The sequence below is a fragment of the Cyprinus carpio genome, chromosome A20 (genome assembly GCF_018340385.1).
Source record: "Cyprinus carpio isolate SPL01 chromosome A20, ASM1834038v1, whole genome shotgun sequence".
Taxonomy (NCBI): Eukaryota; Metazoa; Chordata; class Actinopteri; order Cypriniformes; family Cyprinidae; genus Cyprinus; species Cyprinus carpio.
In genome coordinates this window covers 6,886,403-6,907,200 of record NC_056591.1, presented here as the reverse complement: position 1 = coordinate 6,907,200, position 20,798 = coordinate 6,886,403, and the positions used below count along the sequence as shown (strand labels likewise).

Sequence of the window (20,798 nt, the reverse complement as noted above, 5' to 3'; positions counted from 1 at the left end):
CGATACTTTTTATTTTTGGTACTCGCCGATACTTATACCAGTATTTTCACAGCATTTGTCATTTTGTCATAATATTATATTAATAATACTAAAAGAACACTGACTCACATGCTCTTTTTTTCTATTGAATTAAGCATCTTAACATGACACTAGTTTAAAGGCATTTAGGAAAAAATGGATTAAAATCACTGCAATGTTAACTATGTTGCTTTTACATCAAAAGCAAAATCACCACTAGTATATTTTCAATATTTCCTAATATTATTCGGCTCAGTGGATACATAAGTTAGATTGTATGGTATGATGAATGTATTATGTAGTCAGGTCACTTTCACTTGTCAGCATGATTGTGTCAACACTTGACACTTGACAAAGGAAGTAGACTTTTCACACCAAAGTATGTGAGTGAGGTGGAAGTGGAGCGGCGTAATTTTTGACTGCAGCGAGGAGTAGATTTTTTGAAAATTGGAGCTTGGTGGTTTTCACTCACTCTTAAAGTTCTCCACTAGCGCTCCATCACAAGCACAATTAATGCCAACAGCCCATAATATAACTGCATTTTATCAAGAATTCACGCTTTAAACATTATTAGCTAGTTTGACAGATATGTGGAGTGCGGGAGGTTATATCTCAAGCATGTTTGTAGTATTTTGATTGTTTTTTGTGTGGATTTAAAATTTTAAACAGTTTATTGTACAGGAAGTTAATCTCCACTCTACACTAATGTGCTGCTACTAGGGATGCACCGATACTACTGTTTTCAGAACAAGTCCGATACCGATACTTTCATTTTTGGTACTCACCGATACCTGTATTTTCACAGTATTTGTATTTTTTTTTTTATTTGCGCCACACGCACTGTTGAGGCCCCTCACGTACGACTAAAATCCATAATTTTAAAACAAGCTAAACATGTTTGCATTGGTGCAGAATGAGAGAGACACTTATAGCCTAGCGCATTTCACACAGTCTGCTAGTTTCACTTTTGCTTTAATCGTGCTAATGAAGCGAACAGCAATTAAGATCATTCAACAGAAGTGCACGCTCTCGCTCTCCTTACCGTCCAAATAACTTTAGTAACTTGTGCACTGTTTTGCTTGCTTGCTTTTGACACATCCGACCGAACTACAGACTTTCCAGTGATGTCTGTGAGATATTCACCCGACAAGCTCGTGCATCTGTGCCACTGCGCGCTCAATCCACTCAGAGCGCTCTGCTTATCAGCCTGCGCACATCCGCTATACAGGCGTGACTATTGAATGTTTAACATTATATTAATTACTTGTTCTTCATAGACATCCTTAATCTCTAATAACTCCATTCTACTCTCTGTTGTTCTGTTGTCAGTATTTCTTTTTCTGGACACAGCTCTGTTCACACGCTGTGTAGTATCGGCTTTTGGTATCGGGGCATTTTTACAAGTACAAGTACAGGAGCGCAGTATCGGGTTGATACCAATGCCAGTATCGGTGCATCCCTAGCTGCTACACAACACACAAGCTCGCACATAGAAACATTCAGGAGTGCAGTGAATTATTGTCAACGCTGTCCTGGGATTTATCAGCTTAAGAACGGAAAAGTTACAGCATATTCATTCTGTTTCTGAAGTAACTACAATGCTCAGCTTCACCACAGTTGAGATGGTGGAGAGATTCTGAAAAGAAAATTTGTTTAAAAGTTATTTTATTTTGAATTGATATAGTTTTGGTGTTAATGTGGTGTGTGTTAAAACTATTCTTCTAGTATAGTGTATTTATTTTTAGTTTAATAGAAGTTCTAAACAGAACTTTGTGATATTTGAAAGTGTATAGAAATACTCTAGCCACAAATTTCGTGATGAGTGAAGGCGGAGCAGCGGTTCTGCTCAGTGGAGTGAGGAGCAGGAAATACTGAACCCGGAGCGGAGTGATTATTGAATGCTTTGAGTGCGCAGGAGAAATTCTTGCCACTCCACTCACATACTCAGCTTCACACAATAAGCATTTGTTCTTCCTGAAAACATTTAACATTCTCATTGTACACGATCATCCAGTTCCCCATGATGATACATCATTTCAAGAATGAGGAAAAGGTTTTACAGGTTTTTTTTTTTTTTTTTCTTTGTTTTTTTTCAGCTGCAGAAGAACTGCTTGCTGTCTCTATGCAGTGATCGAATCTTGCAGGAGGTTCCCTTCAACAGGTAACACTTTTCATTTTCTGCTTAAAAATTTGATAATCACTCTCTTCAGTTTTTGTCAAGCTGCTAATAATACTGAAGTAATATCAATACATATTAAAGTAATTTAGAAAAAGAAATGTAAATGTGCATGCTTTTTTCATCTGTTTTACATGCGAAGTGTCCTCTGTTGGTCTTTTGCTGTGTTTGACTATGTTGCTTTTTGAAACTACCATTCAAAAGTAAGAGTTTATTAGGATCTGTTTCAGTATCAGCCAATCAGAACGTAGAATTCAGCAGTTCTGTTGTGCAAATACACTAAAAGTCTACAATTTGCACACCTACTCATGACTGTTTACAACATTTCTAAAATGCAGTAACATTTTCGATGAAAAGGTTATCAGATAAATGCTTTCAGTTCAAACTGGTAGTGTGTTGTCTTGTTGACCTATTTAAATGTCCCACCAATTTATGTGGATCAAATATGATGTTTGTTCAGGTTCGAAGCTGCTAAGCTGGTCATGCAGTGGCTGTGTAACCACGAGGATCAGAACATGCAGAGGATGGCTGTGGCTATTATCTCCATCCTTGCTGCCAAGGTGAGCAGGTGCAGTCTCCACTCGAGAACATGTTTAACCGTAGAGAGTAAACAGAAGTTGGGAGGCTTCCAGAAAAGATTCAGAACATTCTATCGCAGTGACGCATCATAAAATGCAGTGTCAGAGTGACAGAACCGAGACAGTGACATTCTCCCAGTGTCACGTACGCCAGCACTTCCCCTCGGGGGAATCCAGCCACCATTCTAAAAATGCAATCCACTTCGTCAAGTGGATAAGGGAAGTTTATATAGACAGACACTTGATCTCTCAATTCTGACTGAAGGAGTGAGTTGACTCATATGTACACTTCAAGCAGCTCCATGTACTACAGTGCAACACGATTGTGACATCACAGTTGACTCTTTGTGTGTTTCTTTAATAGTTGTCCACTGAGCAAACTGCACAATTAGGAGCTGAACTGTTTATCGTAAAGGTACGCCTTTGTTTTTTTTTTACATTTGTAATGCTTGAATGGAAGTAGTAGTGATTCTTATCTTTCACACTCTTTACATCATAGCAACTCCTGCACATTGTGCGGCAGAAAACGTGTCAGGGTATCGTGGACGCCACGCTGAAGTTCACACTCAGTGCTCTGTGGAACCTCACAGATGAGTCTCCTACCACCTGCAGACACTTCATAGAGAACCAGGGACTAGAGCTCTTCATCAAAGTACTCGAGGTAAACACTTCAAACCCTTTTTAAAGAATTTTCGGAAGAACATAACTGTGCTTTGTTTAAAAACCTGCCTTGAAGTTCTCATCTGAAAATATCTGAATTTTTCCAGTCCTTTCCATCAGAATCGTCCATTCAACAGAAGGTCCTGGGCTTACTGGTAAGGAACAGTGGGGGGGTCAAAAGTTCACACTGAAAATGTGGGATCCAAAAACTGATTTAAATTTTAAAATGTTATTTTAATTAGTTTTTATTTTAGCATTTTTATTGAAGCACATAATTTATATATATATATATATATATATATATATATATATATATATATATATATATATATATATATATATATATATATATATATAAAATTGCATAATCACTATTTTTTTTTTAAGAAATTATACTTTTATTCAGCAAGGATTCATTAAATCTACCAAAAGTGACAAAGACTTTCCTTAAAAATTATATTTCAAATAAATGCCTTTCTACTGAAATTTCGTACTCCTCAAAGAATTGCATCACCTTTTCCACAAAAATATTCCACAAAAATTCCACAAAGAAAGTAGCACAACTGTTTTCAACATTGATAATAATCAGACATGTTTCTTGAGCAGCAAATCAGAATGTTAGAATGATTTCTAAAGGATCATGTGACACTGAAGACTGGAGTAATGATGCTGTAAATTCACCTTTACTATCAAAGGAATAAATTCCATTTTAAAATATATTTAAATATAAAACAGTTATTTGAATTTTTTTGATCAGTTATATGTAGCCTTGGTGAGCATGAGAGACTTCTTTTAAAATCCCCAAACTTTTGAACTGTTGCGTTTGTGCATGCATATTATTATTTAGAAGCATATATAACATATCAAATAGAAGCCTTTTTCTGTATTGAGCCTCCAGTAGTTCTGTGCCGGATATGCACTGGAGAGGGAAATACATATTGCAGTGTTTTGCTCTGGTGAAATTGAATTGAGGTGAGCGATTCTGGAGCTGTGGGCAGCACTGATAAAACGCCTTCTCGTGTCAAAGGAAGCCGTGCTGAGGGATTATGCAAATAGCTTCCCTTAGTTAGAAAGTATAATGAGACTCTTTCACTTTGCATTCAGTTGTATTTTTGGAGCTGTGGTCCCCTGTGCTATTGTCCTTTCTCTATCTTGTCTAGTTCTGAATGTTTTGTTTGTTTGTTGCGCTTGTATTCAGAATAATATCGCCGAGGTGGGGGAGTTGCACGTTGAGCTGATGGTTCAAAGTTTTCTGGATCACATTCGCTCTCTGCTGAACAGTCCAGAGGTGGAGGTCAGTTATTTTGCCGCAGGCATCTTGGCCCACCTCACCTCACGGGGCGAGAAGGTGTGGACCCTCGACCTGTCACTCAGGACCACGCTGCTGGAGCAACTGGTGTGTGCTTGCACAAATAGAAGCACAAATTTTTTATTATTGCACCAGAGGCCTGAGTAAATGGTTTAATTATTATGTATCTCTCGCAGCATTCTGCGATTCTGAAGTGGCCGACGCCGGAATGTGAGATGGTAGCGTACAGGTGAGAAAATATGACAAACCCACATCATGAAAAACATGCTTCACTGAATGTAAAGCATGGACAGTGTCGAGTACTAAAGGCGTCTGCTACTCAACAACAGAGTTTGCCAGGTCTGGTCTCTGGTTGAGTAAAGTTTTGGTCATTTTTTTTAAGGCATTTCATAGAGCACTATTATTGTTCAAATTTCAATAAATGACTAAAGTTTTGAATCCATTTTAATTAGTAATATTATTTAAACCATTAATACAATATTCTAAGAATTTGGGGAACATATAAAATGGATTTAATCATAAGGCTCTTATATCCTCGAACTTGTGATGAGTTTGGGCTTGAAATTCAATAAAAATATATATTATAAGATAAATATGATTTTTTTTTTTGTTTTTTTTTAAGGTGAGTGAAGTGAAAGACAACATTCAGTAAATGTTACTTGTACCACAGGAATGAAAAATACAGTACTTTTTACATTTATTTTATAACAATGTACTTACAACTTCCTGTGCGACTAAGTGTATAAATAAAATTTAAGGTCCAGATTTGTATTATTTATCAATAAAAATTTAATATATGCTGATAAATTTGTAAAATGCATAAAATGTCCATTAAGAATACAAAAAAATGGCAAAAAGGTCACAACAATAATTTTGCTCATCCAAAATTAAATTATTAACTAAAACATTGACAGCACTGGCTTTGAGCAGTGTTATTTTTGTATTTTTAATATACTATTACAGTATTTATTAATATTTAAATTATTTCTGTATTTGAATTATGAACAATTTTTTTAATTTCTTTTTAATTTCCTAATTTAAATTTAGTTTCTAAAATTGAATTTTAATTTTTTTGTGCCTTTCCCCTTTTTTTATAATTATTATTTCTATTTAGTTTTATTTTCATTTTTTTCTGTTATTACACTTAGTTTTTTTTTTTTTTCGCCAAGGCAACATTTCCAATTTTCATTTATTTTTTTCATCTAATATTTGTGCTTTATTTCCATTAAAATAAAAATACAAACTTTTAATAGTTTTCATTAACAATAACACTTGACATGACACTAGTGCTTCTAGGAGACTCGTTGGGTTCAGGCTTCAGTTTAATGCTTGTGCAGACCTCTTTCAAGCTCTCTTCTACTATGCACTAGAATGAAAATGATTTCTAGTATTATAAAGGGATCAAGTGTTTAGTGTACACATCTGTGTGTCTTTTTCAGGTCGTTCAACCCTTTCTTTCCTTTACTGGAGTGCTTCCAGGCCCCAGGAGTCCAGCTGTGGGCCGCATGGGCCATGCAGCACGTCTGCAGCAAAAATGGTGAGATCAGCACCATAAACCCAACGCTCCTGAGCCCAAAGACTTTCTGTGTTAAATTTTATTTTCCCCTTCTGCTTTCATGAATGCAGCGGGCCGGTACTGCAGCATGCTACTGGAGGAAGGAGGACTGCAGCATCTAGAGGATGTGATGTCACATCCCCAAACCCACGGCGACGTGCTGCGATTGGCTGAAAGCATCCTTGACAGTTTACATCGCCACCGAGCACGCACAGGATACACAGGACCGCCCAAAACACACACACATAGAGGTACGTGTCCACAGAACAACCAAAGTCAAATGGGTTTGAAATCAGTTTCTTTAAAAAAAAATTGATTCTATATTTCTCTTTGTTTTCCAGAGAAAAACGTTCCATGACAAGCTCCGTGGTCTCCGGAAGCTTTTTGTATGTGTATGTGTTCACTCGTGCCCATCCGTATGACATTGAGGCTCTGCTGCTCTTCTGTTAGGAGGAACGTGCGGATGAGTTACTTTGCATATGTTTGCACACGACGGAATCCATTATTTATTTGACATAAGTCTCCGTGATCTGAGGAAATGTTTATTTAGACGGGCAGCAGCTAAGAGAGTGTTTATGTTAAAACGTGGGACGTATGTGAGAGTTTATATGTGTGTGCATGTGTGTATTAAGAGCATGTGCATCAGATTGTTATGTATGCATATTCAGATTTTGGATGCAAATCCTTAGGAAATTCCCTTTATTTGAGAGATTTCTGTCTTGATGGGCATAAAATGCAATAATATAAAGACACAACAGATACAGTTGTGTTACATGGAAATACATGGACGGTTTAGTAATGTTCAGTGTGGAATATGTTAAACTGCATGTGTGAGAGAGAAAAAAAAAGTGTGTGATCTGTGTGTACAAACGAGAGACAACCGCTTGTCAACGCACTGAACAGCATGAGAGCTTTAGGGATGAAATATATTTTTATAGACTGTATAAAAATGGTTGCAGATGACAGTGTTTATGATGTTGTGTTGCACGCAAAGTATTATGATCCTATGGAAGCCCGTTTCTGCCACTGAATAAAAAAATAAAACAAGGTAATTGCGACTTTTTATCTCGCAATTCTTTACAAATACAAATTAATAACAATTTTCGCAAATACTTTTTCTCGGAATTGCGAGTTTATAACTTGCAATTCTGACTTTCTTTTTTTCTCAGAATTGTGAGTTATAAAGTCAGAATGAGATATAAACTTGCAAATTCCAAGAAAAAAAGTCAGGATTCAAATTTGTATCACGCAATTCTGACTTTATATCTCGCAATTCTGAGAAAAAAAGAAAGTCAGAATTGCGAGATATTAACTCGCATCTGCGAGAAAAAAACCTCAGAATTGTGAGATAAAAAGTCGCAATTACCTTGTTTTATTTTTTATTTAGTGGCGGAAACAGGCTTCCATATGATCCAGGTTTGAGTTTGTTTCAAAAAATGGTACTAAGTGGACTGAACATGTAAGCTCAGATGAAAGATTCCTCGAGAACCTGGAGCTCTTCAGAAGCAAACGAAACTGGTGGAGATTAATAAAATCAAAGCTTTTGCCTTTGCAGGATTATGTCAATAAATGGATTGTTGCCTCATAAACCACGTTGAGAAATCAAGCACGTAGACGTAAAAACGGACGCAGATAAACAGCACCTTGTAAAAAAGTCAAGAGGAAGAACTTTGTTTTGATCGTGGCATCTTTGGAGCGCTGGTGATTTGCCAAAAATCACTGAATTTGCCTTTTTGCGAAACATACTTGCATTGAACTTTTAACTTAACACCAATGAAGCTGCAGCAGGTTCAACTTGTCTTGTTTGAAATTGCAATTAAAAAAATTATACTCCATTTGTTCCAGTGAACTTAAGCGTTTTTGTATATAAATGTTTCATTTCCATGGATGGGTATGATTCTTTTTTGCAGCATGGATTTGGTTTTCTGTTTGTAACTGGGCCATGTTTTATGATGAGATAGATGCTCCAGCAAATGTGCTTTGTTCCAGAAAATCTTATTGTGTCATGCAGCTGTTCTTGCAGATTGCATGAAATATATACTGTAAGTATTTGTTAAAATTTGTACTGTAAATCTTTGGCCAGGTTTATACACCTGAAATACATCACAACAATGCCCGTTTTTGGATTCAGCTTCAACATTAACAAATACTGACGTTAAATTGAATCTGCCGCTGTGTAAATGGACCAAACGAGTTCACTGGACTCTACAGGCCGAGCGTGGAGACCCTCATCATGTATGTGGCCTTCCATTTTTGGTTTTGTGCCACACTACTGTTCTCTTCCTCACTTCCTCACATATGTGGATTGAGCAGCAAAACAAGAGTAAACTAGTGTCATACTGCTGCTCAGATTCAGATTTATGCAAGTTATGTTTGGGGAATAAAGAATGTAAAACCCCTGCTGCTTCGGTCTGCTGTTAATCTTTATTAATACATTCATTTTAAAGTACTTTTTCAAATTAAAGTATCATTAAAATTTGAAGAATATCCAAGCTCAAAATTTTACATTGGTTTTCATTTTTTTACAAATGAAAAAGGTACAACATGATAAAGTCCTTTTGAAATTATTTGTGGTAGTAATTTTTAGGCATTACAAAGCTCAGATTTTAAAGGAAATTGAAACCCAACACTGGGTACAATGCAGTAACGCCATGTAACCCAGTGTAGTACCATGTGGATTTGAAACGTGTTTTGCAGAGTCAGACTTTCACTCTCCAGTGTACCTTGGAGGCCTCTTTTCTATAAACGCAGCCATGCCCTCCTGTCTGTCCCGTGTAGGAATGAGCTGAGAAACCACAAAATATTCAAAGTCAAACCAAGGACACAAAATACTGCAACAAAATGAAATTGTGCAGATGTTTTTATTTATATGGTTTATATATAACACTCACCCTGGCGTAACACATTCCCTCAATAGCCATTCCTGAAGAGATGTCCACCTCAGAGCCTCGATTCATGGCTACTTTAGCCATTCGCACGGCAATCGGGGCCTGAGGAGAGAAGAAAACAAAAATAAATCTGTTCAAACACTTGAAAACAAAATTAAAACATTTATTTCCACCTGTTATATTGTTATATTCTGTTTATTTGTTGTTTCACTTTTTTTTATTATTATTATTATTATTTTTTTTTTTTTAACAGTGTTGATGAACAATATTAAAATTGGCCGGAAGTACAAAAATAACTCATTTTAAATATAAATTAAAAATAATACTTTTATAATGTTTCTCAAAGAAGTATCTTATGCTCACAAAGGCTGTTTTATTTGATCAAAAATACAGTAAAAACAGTAATATTGTAAAATTACATTATTTTTTTTAAATAAATTAAAAACTAATAAATTAAAAATATAATTATTTGTGTACTTCTTGCCAACATTCCTATTACTATTGTTCATAAAAAATATTTAAATAATAAATATTACAATATAAAAGAACTCTTTTTTTTATTATTATTTTTGTTTATTTCAAAATGTAATTTATTCCTGTGATGGTTATTTAGTCTTTAGTGTCATGATTCCTTAGGAAATCATTATAATATGCTGATTTGTGATACATTTCTGAAACATACATTTTCTCAGGATTCTCTGATGAATAAAAAGTTCAAAATAAGAGCATTTATTTAAAACAGAAATAATTTGTATCAATGTAAACATCTTTACTGTCAATCAATAAAACGCATCCTTGCTGAATAGAAGTATTTTTTCTTCAATGGAAGTGTAAGTCTGCCAATAATGTTTATTCTGTCTGTTTATTCACTGCAACTGTAAAATCTGCATGTTCCCACACCGAAATAGGCCATCTTCATTTTAATCTAAAATAATGACTTGGCGATCATGGGGGAAACCAGAAAAGCAGGATGTTCTCGTTGTCACGTGACAATTAAGTACAGTACAGAACATTCCAGTTCCACAAATCCACGTGCAAAGTCATATAATGACGACGATATGACACATGTTCAGGATCATGCCAAAGGCGATGAATAACAAGGTCATGCCCTCGATTACGCACGTGTCTTTTGTACCATTACATTGTTTATCGCGTTAATGGTGTGCTCTGGACACTAGTGGGCCTGAGGGAAGACTGTACTGGCACATTTGAGCCAGGTCTGTCTTGAGGATATACATATTCATGGCCAGCCTGTCGTCTTGAGTCATGATGTGAGACGATCTATGTGACAGTACAGTGTCACATGACGCAAATGAGATTAAAGCACTCAAGTACACAATGAAATGCCTGTGGCTACAGCTGAACTAGTATGCAAACAATTCCGTAACCACAGAAACATACAAACGTAAATATAATCATAGATGCATAAAAATCATATCTATGAGCTACACTTATCAAATGATGAGAAACCCTGCTAAATTAACCACACACACATAAACAGGGTCCCTATACAGCCTCTGTAGATGTTTACTTCACAAAATTATATATATATATATATATATAAATTACTATATATATATATATATATATATACACACACACAAATCTACAATTTTTAAGCAAGGTAGCATTAAATTAACCAAAAATGACCATTAAGGCTTTTATAAGATACAAAAAAGAAATAAAATTACATTTGAAATATATATTCAAATAGAAAAACGTTATTTTTTATACTAATAATAATATTTCACAGTATTACTGTTTTTTTTGGTATTTTACAGTATTTTTGATCAAATAAATAGTCTTGTTGAGCACACAAAAAAAAAAAATTCCCCAAAAACATTATTATATTATTGATATTAGAATAAACCACTGATCTATATATGTTCTATATTATAGATCAGTGGAATAAACACATTTTTCTTAACTGTTCATGATAATGGTATTGTAACAGTCACAATGCGGTGGTGTGCAATGACTGATGGGTAAATTTCCCTGTCTATACTGATGTACAGTGGTTTTCTATGCAGTGTGCAGCACCCTTTGGCCTAAGCATATACACTCCCGACAATCTGAGACAATGTCTGAATACCCTCTGGAGCCCACTTCACAGGACACTATCAGAGTGTACCTATAGTTTTGGAGTGTGCTCACAACAGAAGAGAGTATAATTCAGTGAGACAGTAGCAGAGGCAAGAAAGTGTCTGAGAGTGAGTGAAGAAGTAAATGTCCTACAGACTCACCTGAGGCAGGATCTCTCGTGCGAGACTAAGAGCCTCTTTGTGGGCCGCGTCTCCCGTCTGGTTCTGTGGCACGGAGCGGTTGACCAGCCCCAACTCTGCAGCTCGTTCTCCCCCGACACGCCGGCCTGTAAAAATCAGCTCCTTCGCGATGGCAAAGCCGACCGTCCGGGGCAACCTTTGACTGCCTCCTGATACACATATACAGAAATGATTTGATTGATGATTTAGTTTTATATATATATATATATCATATATATATATTATATAAATATTATATATATATATATATATATATATATATATACTACATATTATATTAAAAAAAAGTATATATAAAGTATAATAACCTTTGACTTTCCTGATACACATATATACAGAAAGATTTGATTGATGATTTAGTTATATATATATATATATATATATATATATATATATATCTATATATATATATATATATATATAATACATATGTATTATATATATATAATACATATGTATATAAAAAATAAAGTATAAAATAAATACAAATATTACTAAAAATGATGTGACAAAAATTGAGAAATGTCACCTTGGTAGCAAGCTGAAATATTATATATATATTTATTATTGTGTTAAGTATAATTTCCTAACATGTCATGAAATTAAAAAAGTACAGGGATTGTATAAGCTTTTCAAAAAGTGTTGTTTCACTCTTCCGGTTAATTCTATCTGTCCTGTTACTTCCTGTTTGTCTCTCTCTCTTCTGTAATGGGACTGCCATCTAGCTGTCTGTTGTTTTATTAATTCAGTCGCTCTATCTATTCATTAATATTTCTCACCAGCCCCTGGGAGTAATCCTCGCGTGGTTTCAATCAGGCCCATCTGTGCAGAATGTGCTCTTTTTTTTCACACACACACACAACCAACACACACACACACACACACACACAAAAATGCACACACGCACGCACACACACACGCACACACACACACACACACACACACACACACAACCACAGAAAAAGGTCAGTTGAAGGACCCAGCCTCTGCATGCTGTGACCGCAGAGATTCCCCACTCCATGACGTCCCAGACAGAATGACTACAAATCACGCAAACCCACACCCACAGTTGTGATACCTGTCGTGATCTACCCCCAGAAGGTCAAAGCAGCCACTCACCTGCTGTGCGAAGGTCACACGCTAGTGCCAATTCCAAACCGCCCCCGAGAGCAAAGCCGTCCACTGCTGCGATGGTTGGCATGGGCAGCGCAGCTGGCACATAATGGACAGGTCATAGATCACATTCATGGGAGTTTGTATATGTTTTAATATATTAATTAAATGAATAGTGAATTTCAATGAATAGTTTTCAATCTCTCAGAAAACTTCATTTTGCGTCTCAACTAATAATACAATTCAAAACAACTGTTTTCTATTTGAATAAGTTTTAAAATGTAATTTATTCCTGTGATGGCAAAGCTGAATTTTCAGCATCATTACTCCAGTGTCACACAATCCTTCAGAAATCATTGAAAAACACTGATCTTGGTGCTCAAGAAACATTTCTTTTATTATTATCAATGTTGAAAACTTTTTTTAAGCTTGTCAAACGCTGTCATAAAACCATCAGTGTAAAAATTGAGTAACTATTTACTTGTCTTCCTGTCATGTTGTAGAAAGGGTCCAAATGATGTCACTTCCTGGGTGATGCAATTTTTTACGGAATGGAAAACTGGATTGTAACTGGATTGCATGCATTTGTGGTACACAGATACATATGTTTTTGGCTATTAAAATAAGTTAGTAATTAAAATTAGTTTTTATTAAAATGAAACTTTTTTACTTATATGTTTTTGGCTATTAAAATAAGTTAGTAATTAAAATTAGTTTTTATTAAAATTAAACTTTTTTAATATATATATATATATATATATTATATATATATATATATATATATATATAGATATATATATAAAATGTTTAAAATTAGAAGCATTTCACTCCCACTGTGTATAGACACTCATAAATGCTAGTAGAAAATTGTATAGAGAAGATTCTTTCTCAACCTTCTGCTCACAAAACAGTAGCATTTTCCTAAAAGTTATTTGCAAACTTATGCAAAAATTGAGGGCACAGAGAAAATTCACCTACTGTGAGTTTATTATTATGCATATCCAATCATTCTCACCTCCAGCCATAATCGCATTTGCAGCTGGGAAACAATTACCTTTTCAGTGCAACACTATCTGAATTCAGTGTTATCATCACTTTCTGAGCAGGATTATAGTCATTTTGCAATATTCATGAGAAACACCATCCTCGTGCCTCACCGATGTCATTCATTAGTGATCGTAGGCCATGTACAAACAGCTCTGCCTCAGGGTTACTCATCTGAGCTCTCTCCTTAAGATCTGCCCCTGTTAACACACAAAAAGACTATTTATGACGTTTGCAAATATCTGCTTCAGCTCTTCTTTATTATACTAATATATGAGCAAGAGAAAGTATTTTAAAAATGACATCATCTTTAAAGTATACTGGCAATGCTGTCTTTGGTTTTATGTGACAGAATCCTTTACAAACCTGCACAAAAGACTCCGGGTATCAAACTCCTGAAGACCACCACACGAACCGCTGCATCATGATGCAACGATGACACCAGCTCTCTCATCTACAAAGAGAAAGATGCATATATAGACATAGAAAGATAAAAACAGGAAATATTGATTTGAGGCAGAATTCTGGGAGAGATATGCCCGATTTATTTTTTGTCTTTGTACGCTGTTATTTATATAAAGCCTGACACACTTTTACCAAACTTTCTTTGGATAAACTGATCAAATACAAATGTAAAAAAAAAAGCCCTTATACTACTTTGTGGAAACAAAAAGAAGAAAATAGACAGAAATGGACCATCTGTTGCTCAAGTGAATTAAGTTAATATTTAAAAAAAAAATGGACCAGCGATTGGTTGCATGATGAACAGTTAAAGGCTATATACACAGTCATACCATACATTCTTTAAAACGTATTTATTATTTATTTACATGAATCTTTTATCTCTAAAGAGCACAAAAAGAATGATTCCTTGTGACATGTGGTGGAAATCTAACACACCAGTATAGGGCTGAATTATTATGATGAAAATCAGAAAAGAGGGCAGATAGAAAGTTCATGCTTAGATCTTCTGCTTCCCGCATGTTTTTGAGCTTGATGCTGGTAGGACGGGGGGTTTTCTGCACACTCACCTGACCCACAAACACACGTCCCAGAGAGTTTCCTCCTCGCCCTTTCACGACACATCAGCACTTCCACTATACCTAACCAGACAAGAGAAAAGAGAAACCGGAGCTGTAGCTATGGTTGTGGTTCTAACTGGTGGGCTGTGACCCAAATATGGGTGACAAGTCTGATGTGATGCGATCACAGACAGCATGGAAAAATGATGCTAAATTAAATAAGTAATTACTCTTATGGCATGACTATGGCTAAACTTTTCACATGGGATATTAAATTATGGTTGAAAATTCTTTTGTTTTTTGTACTTTCATGTCAATGAAATTTTGTTGTAAAAACAAGTGCATTGTCTACTGTCAATAGTCTAGTGACGAGTGCAGCTCACAAAGAAGTCACTTTCCAAACAAGCAACTTTCTGTTGGTCAACATGTGACAACTTTTTTGCAAAATCTGCCTGGGGTTAGCATTTCACCCTTGCGAAATCCTTGAGTGACTGAAATAAGACCAAACTTTCATTGTGTAAACTAAACTACCCTTCATGGGTCCTTATAAAACAGGTTGCAAGTGTAAGAAATAATGGATGAAAGGTGATTAAGCAGCACACCGGTGTTAATGCATTGTGTATCATACTGACATGCAGTTATATGATATAGTCCTTGTAGTCTTGTAGGGCTCCCAGCCCTAAACATTTTGTATGTCTCCTTCATCTAACACAACTGATTCAACTCATCAGCTCGTTAGTAAAGACTGCAAGAACTAAATTGGGTGTGTCTGATAAGGGAGACATACAAAATGTGCAGGGTTGGGGGTCCTAGAGGACAGGTTTGAAAACCAGTGTGCTAGTGTGATAAAAGACACATTATCTCTCCTTGGCCTTTGTTCCCTTAAACGTTGTTTGTCACATTGCTTCACTTCCCCAAATTAAAGGCAAAATAACAAATACAAACCCGATTCCAAAAAAGTTGGGACACTTTGTGAGTAAAAAGGGAATGGAATAATTTACAAATCTCATAAACTTATATTTTATTCACAATAGAATATAGATTTTGACATTTTGAAATGTCATGCCAAATATTGACTCATTTTGGATTTCATGAGAGCTACACATTCCAAAAAAGTTCGGACAGGTAGCAATAAGAGGCCGGAAAAGTTAAATGTACATATAAGGAACAGCTGGAGGACCAGTTTGCAACTTATTAGGTCAACTGGCAACATGATTGTGAATAAAAAGAGCCTCTCAGAGTGGCGGTGTCTCTCAGAAGTCAAGGATCACCAGTTCCCCCAATGCTGGGGCGAAAAATATTGGAGCAATATCAGAAAGGAGTTTCTCAGAGAAAAATTGCAAAGAGTTTGAAGTTATCATCATCTACAGTGCATAATTTCATCCAAAGATTCAGAGAATCTGGAACAATCTCTGTGTGTAAGGGTCAAGGAACCATACTGGATGCCCGTGATCTTCGGGCCCTTATACGGCACTGCATCTCTTTGTGTAATGGTAATGTAATGGTAATGGATGCATGTGCTCAGGAATACTTCCAGAAAACATTGTCGCAGAACACAATCCACCGTGCCATTCACCGTTGCCAGCTAAAACTCTATTGGTCACAAAAGAAGCCATATCTAAACATGATCCAGAAGCGCAGGCGTTTTCTCTGGGCCAAGGCTCATTTAAAATGGACTGTGGCAAAGTGGAAAACTGTTCTGTTCAGACGAATCAAAATTTGAAGTTCTTTTTTGGAAAACTGGGACGCCATGTCATCCGAACTAAAGAGGATCCCAAGGACCCAAGTTTGTTATCAGCGCTCAGTTTCAGAAGCCTGCATCTCTGATGGTATGGGGTTTGCATGAGTGCGTGTGGCATGGGCAGCTTACACATCTGGAAAGGCACCATCAATGCTGAAAGGTATATCCAAGTTCTAGAACAACATATGCTCCCATCCAGACGTCGGCTCTTTCAGGGAAGAGGCATTTTCCAACATGACAATGCCAGACCAAATACTGCATCAATTTTACAACATCATGGCTGCGTAGAAGAAGGGTCCGGGTACTGAAATGGCCAGCCTGCAGTCCAGATCTTTCACCCATAGAAAACATTTGGCGCATCATAAAGAGGAAGATGCAACAAAGAAGACCTAAGACATTTGAGCAACCAGAAGCCTGTTTTAGACAAGAATGGGACAACATTCCTATTCCTAAACTTGAGCAACTTGTCTCCTCAGTCCCCAGACGTTTTTGCAGACTGTTATAAAAAGAAGAGGGAATGCCAACACAGTGGTGAACATGGCCTTGTCCCAACTTTTTTGAGATGTGTTGATGCCATGAAATTTAAAATCAACTTTTTTTCCCCTTAAAATGATACATTTTCTCAGTTTAAACATTTGATATCTATGTTTTATTCTGAATAAAATATTGAAATTTGAAACTTCCACATCATTGCATTCTGTTTTTTATTTATTTACAATTTGTACAGTGTCCCAACTTTTTTGGAATCAGGTTTGTCATACTAATATGCATAATATGTATAATTTACTTGATGTAATTGTAATATTTGTTATTTATTTTAATATTTAAATTATAAATATATAATTATTATTATTTTTTTTAAAGATTTATTTATGGGCTTTTTATGCCTTTATTTAGAAAAGGACAGTGTAGAGTAGACAGGAAAGTGTTTTTGGTGAAGAGAGAGGGGAGCGGGATCGGCAAAGGACCACGAGCTGGGACTCGAACCCGGGTCGCCATCAGCGCAGTATATAAATGAATAATGTAACATTTAAATGATAAATATATGAACTGCCATAAAGTTTGTATCAATTTCCAGGACTTTCCCATAACAATTTCCCATTAGCTTTGGGAACCTTCTATGTGTGTGTGTGTGTGTGTGTGTGTGTGTGTATGTGTGTGTGTGTGTGTGTGTATGTGTATGTGTGTTGTGTTAAATTTCTTCTATTAATTTCCAAGATTTTTTTATAATTAACAATTTAAATTCTATAGCATTTTTTCATGATGGTGTGGATCATCTATGCAACTTACAGTATGAAAAACCTGAAGTCTAAAATAAAAAACAGAATTCCCTTTCATTTCATCAAAAATTTGTGAAGTTACAAGACGAGATCATCTCTTCGCTGACTCTGCAATCAAGAAGCTGAAGAAGAAGCTCTGCTCAGCCTGCTGCTTGCTGCCGTAGAAGAAGCCCCGGCAGAGGAAGACGCGAGAAGCTTTTTGCTGTGCCCATACGGTGCTTAAAAGAGCAAAGGGAACCCCGCCTCTGCCCCAGCCAAAACATGAACCCGGGCTTCAGATGGCGAAATGCTACCTGTTTCCGAAGTGATGCCTCAGAGTGATGCCAGACCCTGAGCCTCAGAAGCCGTCCTGATCTGCATGCAGAGAGGAAGAGGAGAGTGTCAATTCTCGCTGAGGCCAAAACTCCCTCGAAGAAAGCACGTGTTCACTCTCCATCCTTCCATTCAACACTAAGCAATGGAAGCTCTAGTCTAGCTGGTCTTGTTCAGCGTGCCCAAGCAAACTACTGCTGTGATAGTGGACCCACAAACAGGGAGTTAGGCTTTGACAGCTGTTACTTCCAAAGATGGCGGGCTCAGACCCATTCAGTACACACTCCTGCCATTCAGATTGTCTCTGGCCCCACGCACTTTTACGTGAATAGACACGGCTCTTCCCCCTCTGAGACAGATGGGAATGCTCAGTCCTCCTCGTGGCCCCACTCTGGAGGAATCAGATATGGTTCCCTTAGTTGATTCAGATGCTATTAGCAGCCCCTTGGCCAATACCATTGAGGAAGGACCTTCTTTGCAAGTGAAACGTTTTATTTGGCAGTTTTATTAGCCTTTGCAGCTCCCGACGAGTGTGACCAGTCCTGCTAACCTTCTCTCGTGGGCTGGCCAGTCAGTCGGCAGAGAAACGCCCTGGTCATTAAGTTCCTGAGGGGAGCTCAGAGATTGAATCCACCTTGCCCTCATACTGTGCCAAATTGTATCTTGTCTATAGTCCATGGCCCTTCATGTCGTCATGAAGTGCGAAATTCCTTGTCTGGGCATTTCTCCCAGAAGAGCATGCGCGCACAGCAAACAGAGGGAGAGCAAGAGCACACCCATCTACATGTTTCATTCAGGTTACAGAAGTCATCGGCAGTGCTGCAGATTTGAAGATTGTTTTAAAAGAAGTGTGTTTTTGGATGTGAGGAAAAGATGACCCTGTTTCCAAAGAAACCAGCGTTAAGGGAACAATGGATGCAGTTTGTTTTTCTGTGACAGCAATGGAGTTTCACGAGTGTGTTTGTTTGTTCCCGTCATTTAAATCTATTTATCTTTGTGGTTGTTTCAATATAAATAGACATATCATAATATATAGTTAAAAATATATATATATATATATATATATATATATATATATAATATATAATAGTCCGACACCACATTATACATGACTTTGGAAATATGATTTTGTGTATTTTTGGTGAATTTTTGAAATATTCAAATCTAAATAACTCTCTGATCATGGGACCCCATGGTGTCACACCCACTGTTTCATTTTTATAAACATCTTTCACACAATGTACATTCATATTTTTTTCTTTTGAAAATATAGTTGTTGTTTTAGACAATTATTTGAATTATTGAAAACCTTTTTACTTCTTGTTCATGTGACCTGATATTGTTACACAAGGCTGGTTCATTCATACTCACAAAAATGTCTCATACAAAAATATTTACATTGCAATATTATGTGCCTATCAAACATTTATTGAAGTAGTAATATAGTGTTTTTTGTACTGTAAGTCCTTGTGTAATTTGGTGGGTCCATGTCTCAATGGCATTTTTCTGAGAAATGCAAAAATAGAAAATTTATGTAGAAAAAGTTAGAACAATCATAATTTGGTTAGGGTTCTTCTTTATTTTTAGAAGGGTGCAGTGTATGCAGGAACAACAGTGGGAGAATAAAATCAGGACATAATTCCTATCAGTCTTGAACCTGGGTCCCCCTGAGCCAACAAGCCTCAACTAGTGCACAATCCACTGTACCATTCATTCCTACAACTATTAACTCTGCTTTGTCTGTAAGGCTTTCTCAAATTTATCTATTAATAATTCAAAATGTAAGTTACAATGTTCAGGTGGTGTCATATTTTTGTTTGTGTGATGAAACATAAGTTTAGGGACCCTACATTCATGCCCACATCAGGTGAAATTCTGCTCAATATATGTATAATTTCACGAGATTTTCAAAATACTACAAGCCATGGACAACTTTCAAAGGGAAAGCTCCACTACACATTAATGGATCTGTACAAAATCTATTTTTTTTTGCTTAGTTAACCTTTTCTGCTAAAACATTTGATTTTTTTTGATTATTCATATCCAAGCTGACGATTTGCCATTTTTTACAGAGATATTACAGGCAAAATTACATTATTAGATCACATGACCATTCGAATATAATTGATTAAAAAATGTTCATGTACTGAGAACATTGTGGTACAATACAAAATCTTATTTCCCTAAAATAAAGCATGCATGGGAGATGTTTATATATATATATATATATATATATATATATATATATATATATATGTGTGTGTGTGTGTGTGTGTGTGTGTGTATAGCTATATATACAAAATAATGAGAATAAATAACTATTTTAAAAATAAGTTAACCAAAGACATATTTCCACAAACAACTGCATGAGAGGTGTTTGAGAAAACGGTTTGTGAATATAATACAGTGGGTGTAGCAATAAGAGGTCACATGACCAGGACATTTTATAGATTTGCATATTTCAAAAAAAGAAAAAAAAAGAAAAAAAGAATTAAAACTTCACAGAATGACTTTTCTAAAATCCAAGTCGTGTATGTTGTGCGTTACTGAATATAATACAGGTGCCATAACAACACCTGTTTCTACCAGTAAAAAGAAAATGCTGGAGGTACTATTAACCTATGTATGAATGTTTTTTCCACTTAATACACCAACTCTACCGCACGCCTGTAAGGTGTAGTCAGGTGTTCTGTACGCGTCAGCAGACAGGTACAGTATTACATGATTTAGACGATTGCACTTACCTTTGTCTTCACCATCGAGCCGGTTCAGCCGTGCTTCAGCCCGATCAACAAACTGGTCCATCAGAGCACCACGAGC

General features: G+C 36.2%; 2 protein-coding genes across 2 annotated transcripts in view; one reads left to right on the top strand and one right to left on the bottom strand.

Moving 5' to 3' along the window:
* LOC109103934 (protein zyg-11 homolog) overlaps nt 1-8,695 on the top strand; it is a 16,782-nt gene extending 8,087 nt beyond the window's left edge. Inside the window, exons 7-16 of the mRNA XM_042777501.1 lie at nt 2,115-2,179; nt 2,655-2,754; nt 3,137-3,187; nt 3,272-3,433; nt 3,540-3,587; nt 4,631-4,828; nt 4,918-4,970; nt 6,181-6,278; nt 6,368-6,547; nt 6,638-8,695. Coding sequence (XP_042633435.1) covers nt 2,115-2,179; nt 2,655-2,754; nt 3,137-3,187; nt 3,272-3,433; nt 3,540-3,587; nt 4,631-4,828; nt 4,918-4,970; nt 6,181-6,278; nt 6,368-6,547; nt 6,638-6,654 — 972 coding nt within the window. The 3' untranslated portion in view covers nt 6,655-8,695. The remainder of the gene's footprint in view (nt 1-2,114; nt 2,180-2,654; nt 2,755-3,136; nt 3,188-3,271; nt 3,434-3,539; nt 3,588-4,630; nt 4,829-4,917; nt 4,971-6,180; nt 6,279-6,367; nt 6,548-6,637) is intronic.
* LOC109110652 (enoyl-CoA hydratase domain-containing protein 2, mitochondrial-like) lies at nt 8,213-20,798 on the bottom strand. Its single transcript, XM_042777503.1, is given in 10 exon segments — nt 8,213-9,081; nt 9,188-9,286; nt 11,428-11,615; nt 12,246-12,302; nt 12,586-12,678; nt 13,737-13,823; nt 13,990-14,077; nt 14,655-14,687; nt 14,689-14,726; nt 20,723-20,798. Coding segments are annotated over 10 exon segments (822 nt in total). The 5' UTR covers nt 20,784-20,798; the 3' UTR covers nt 8,213-9,003.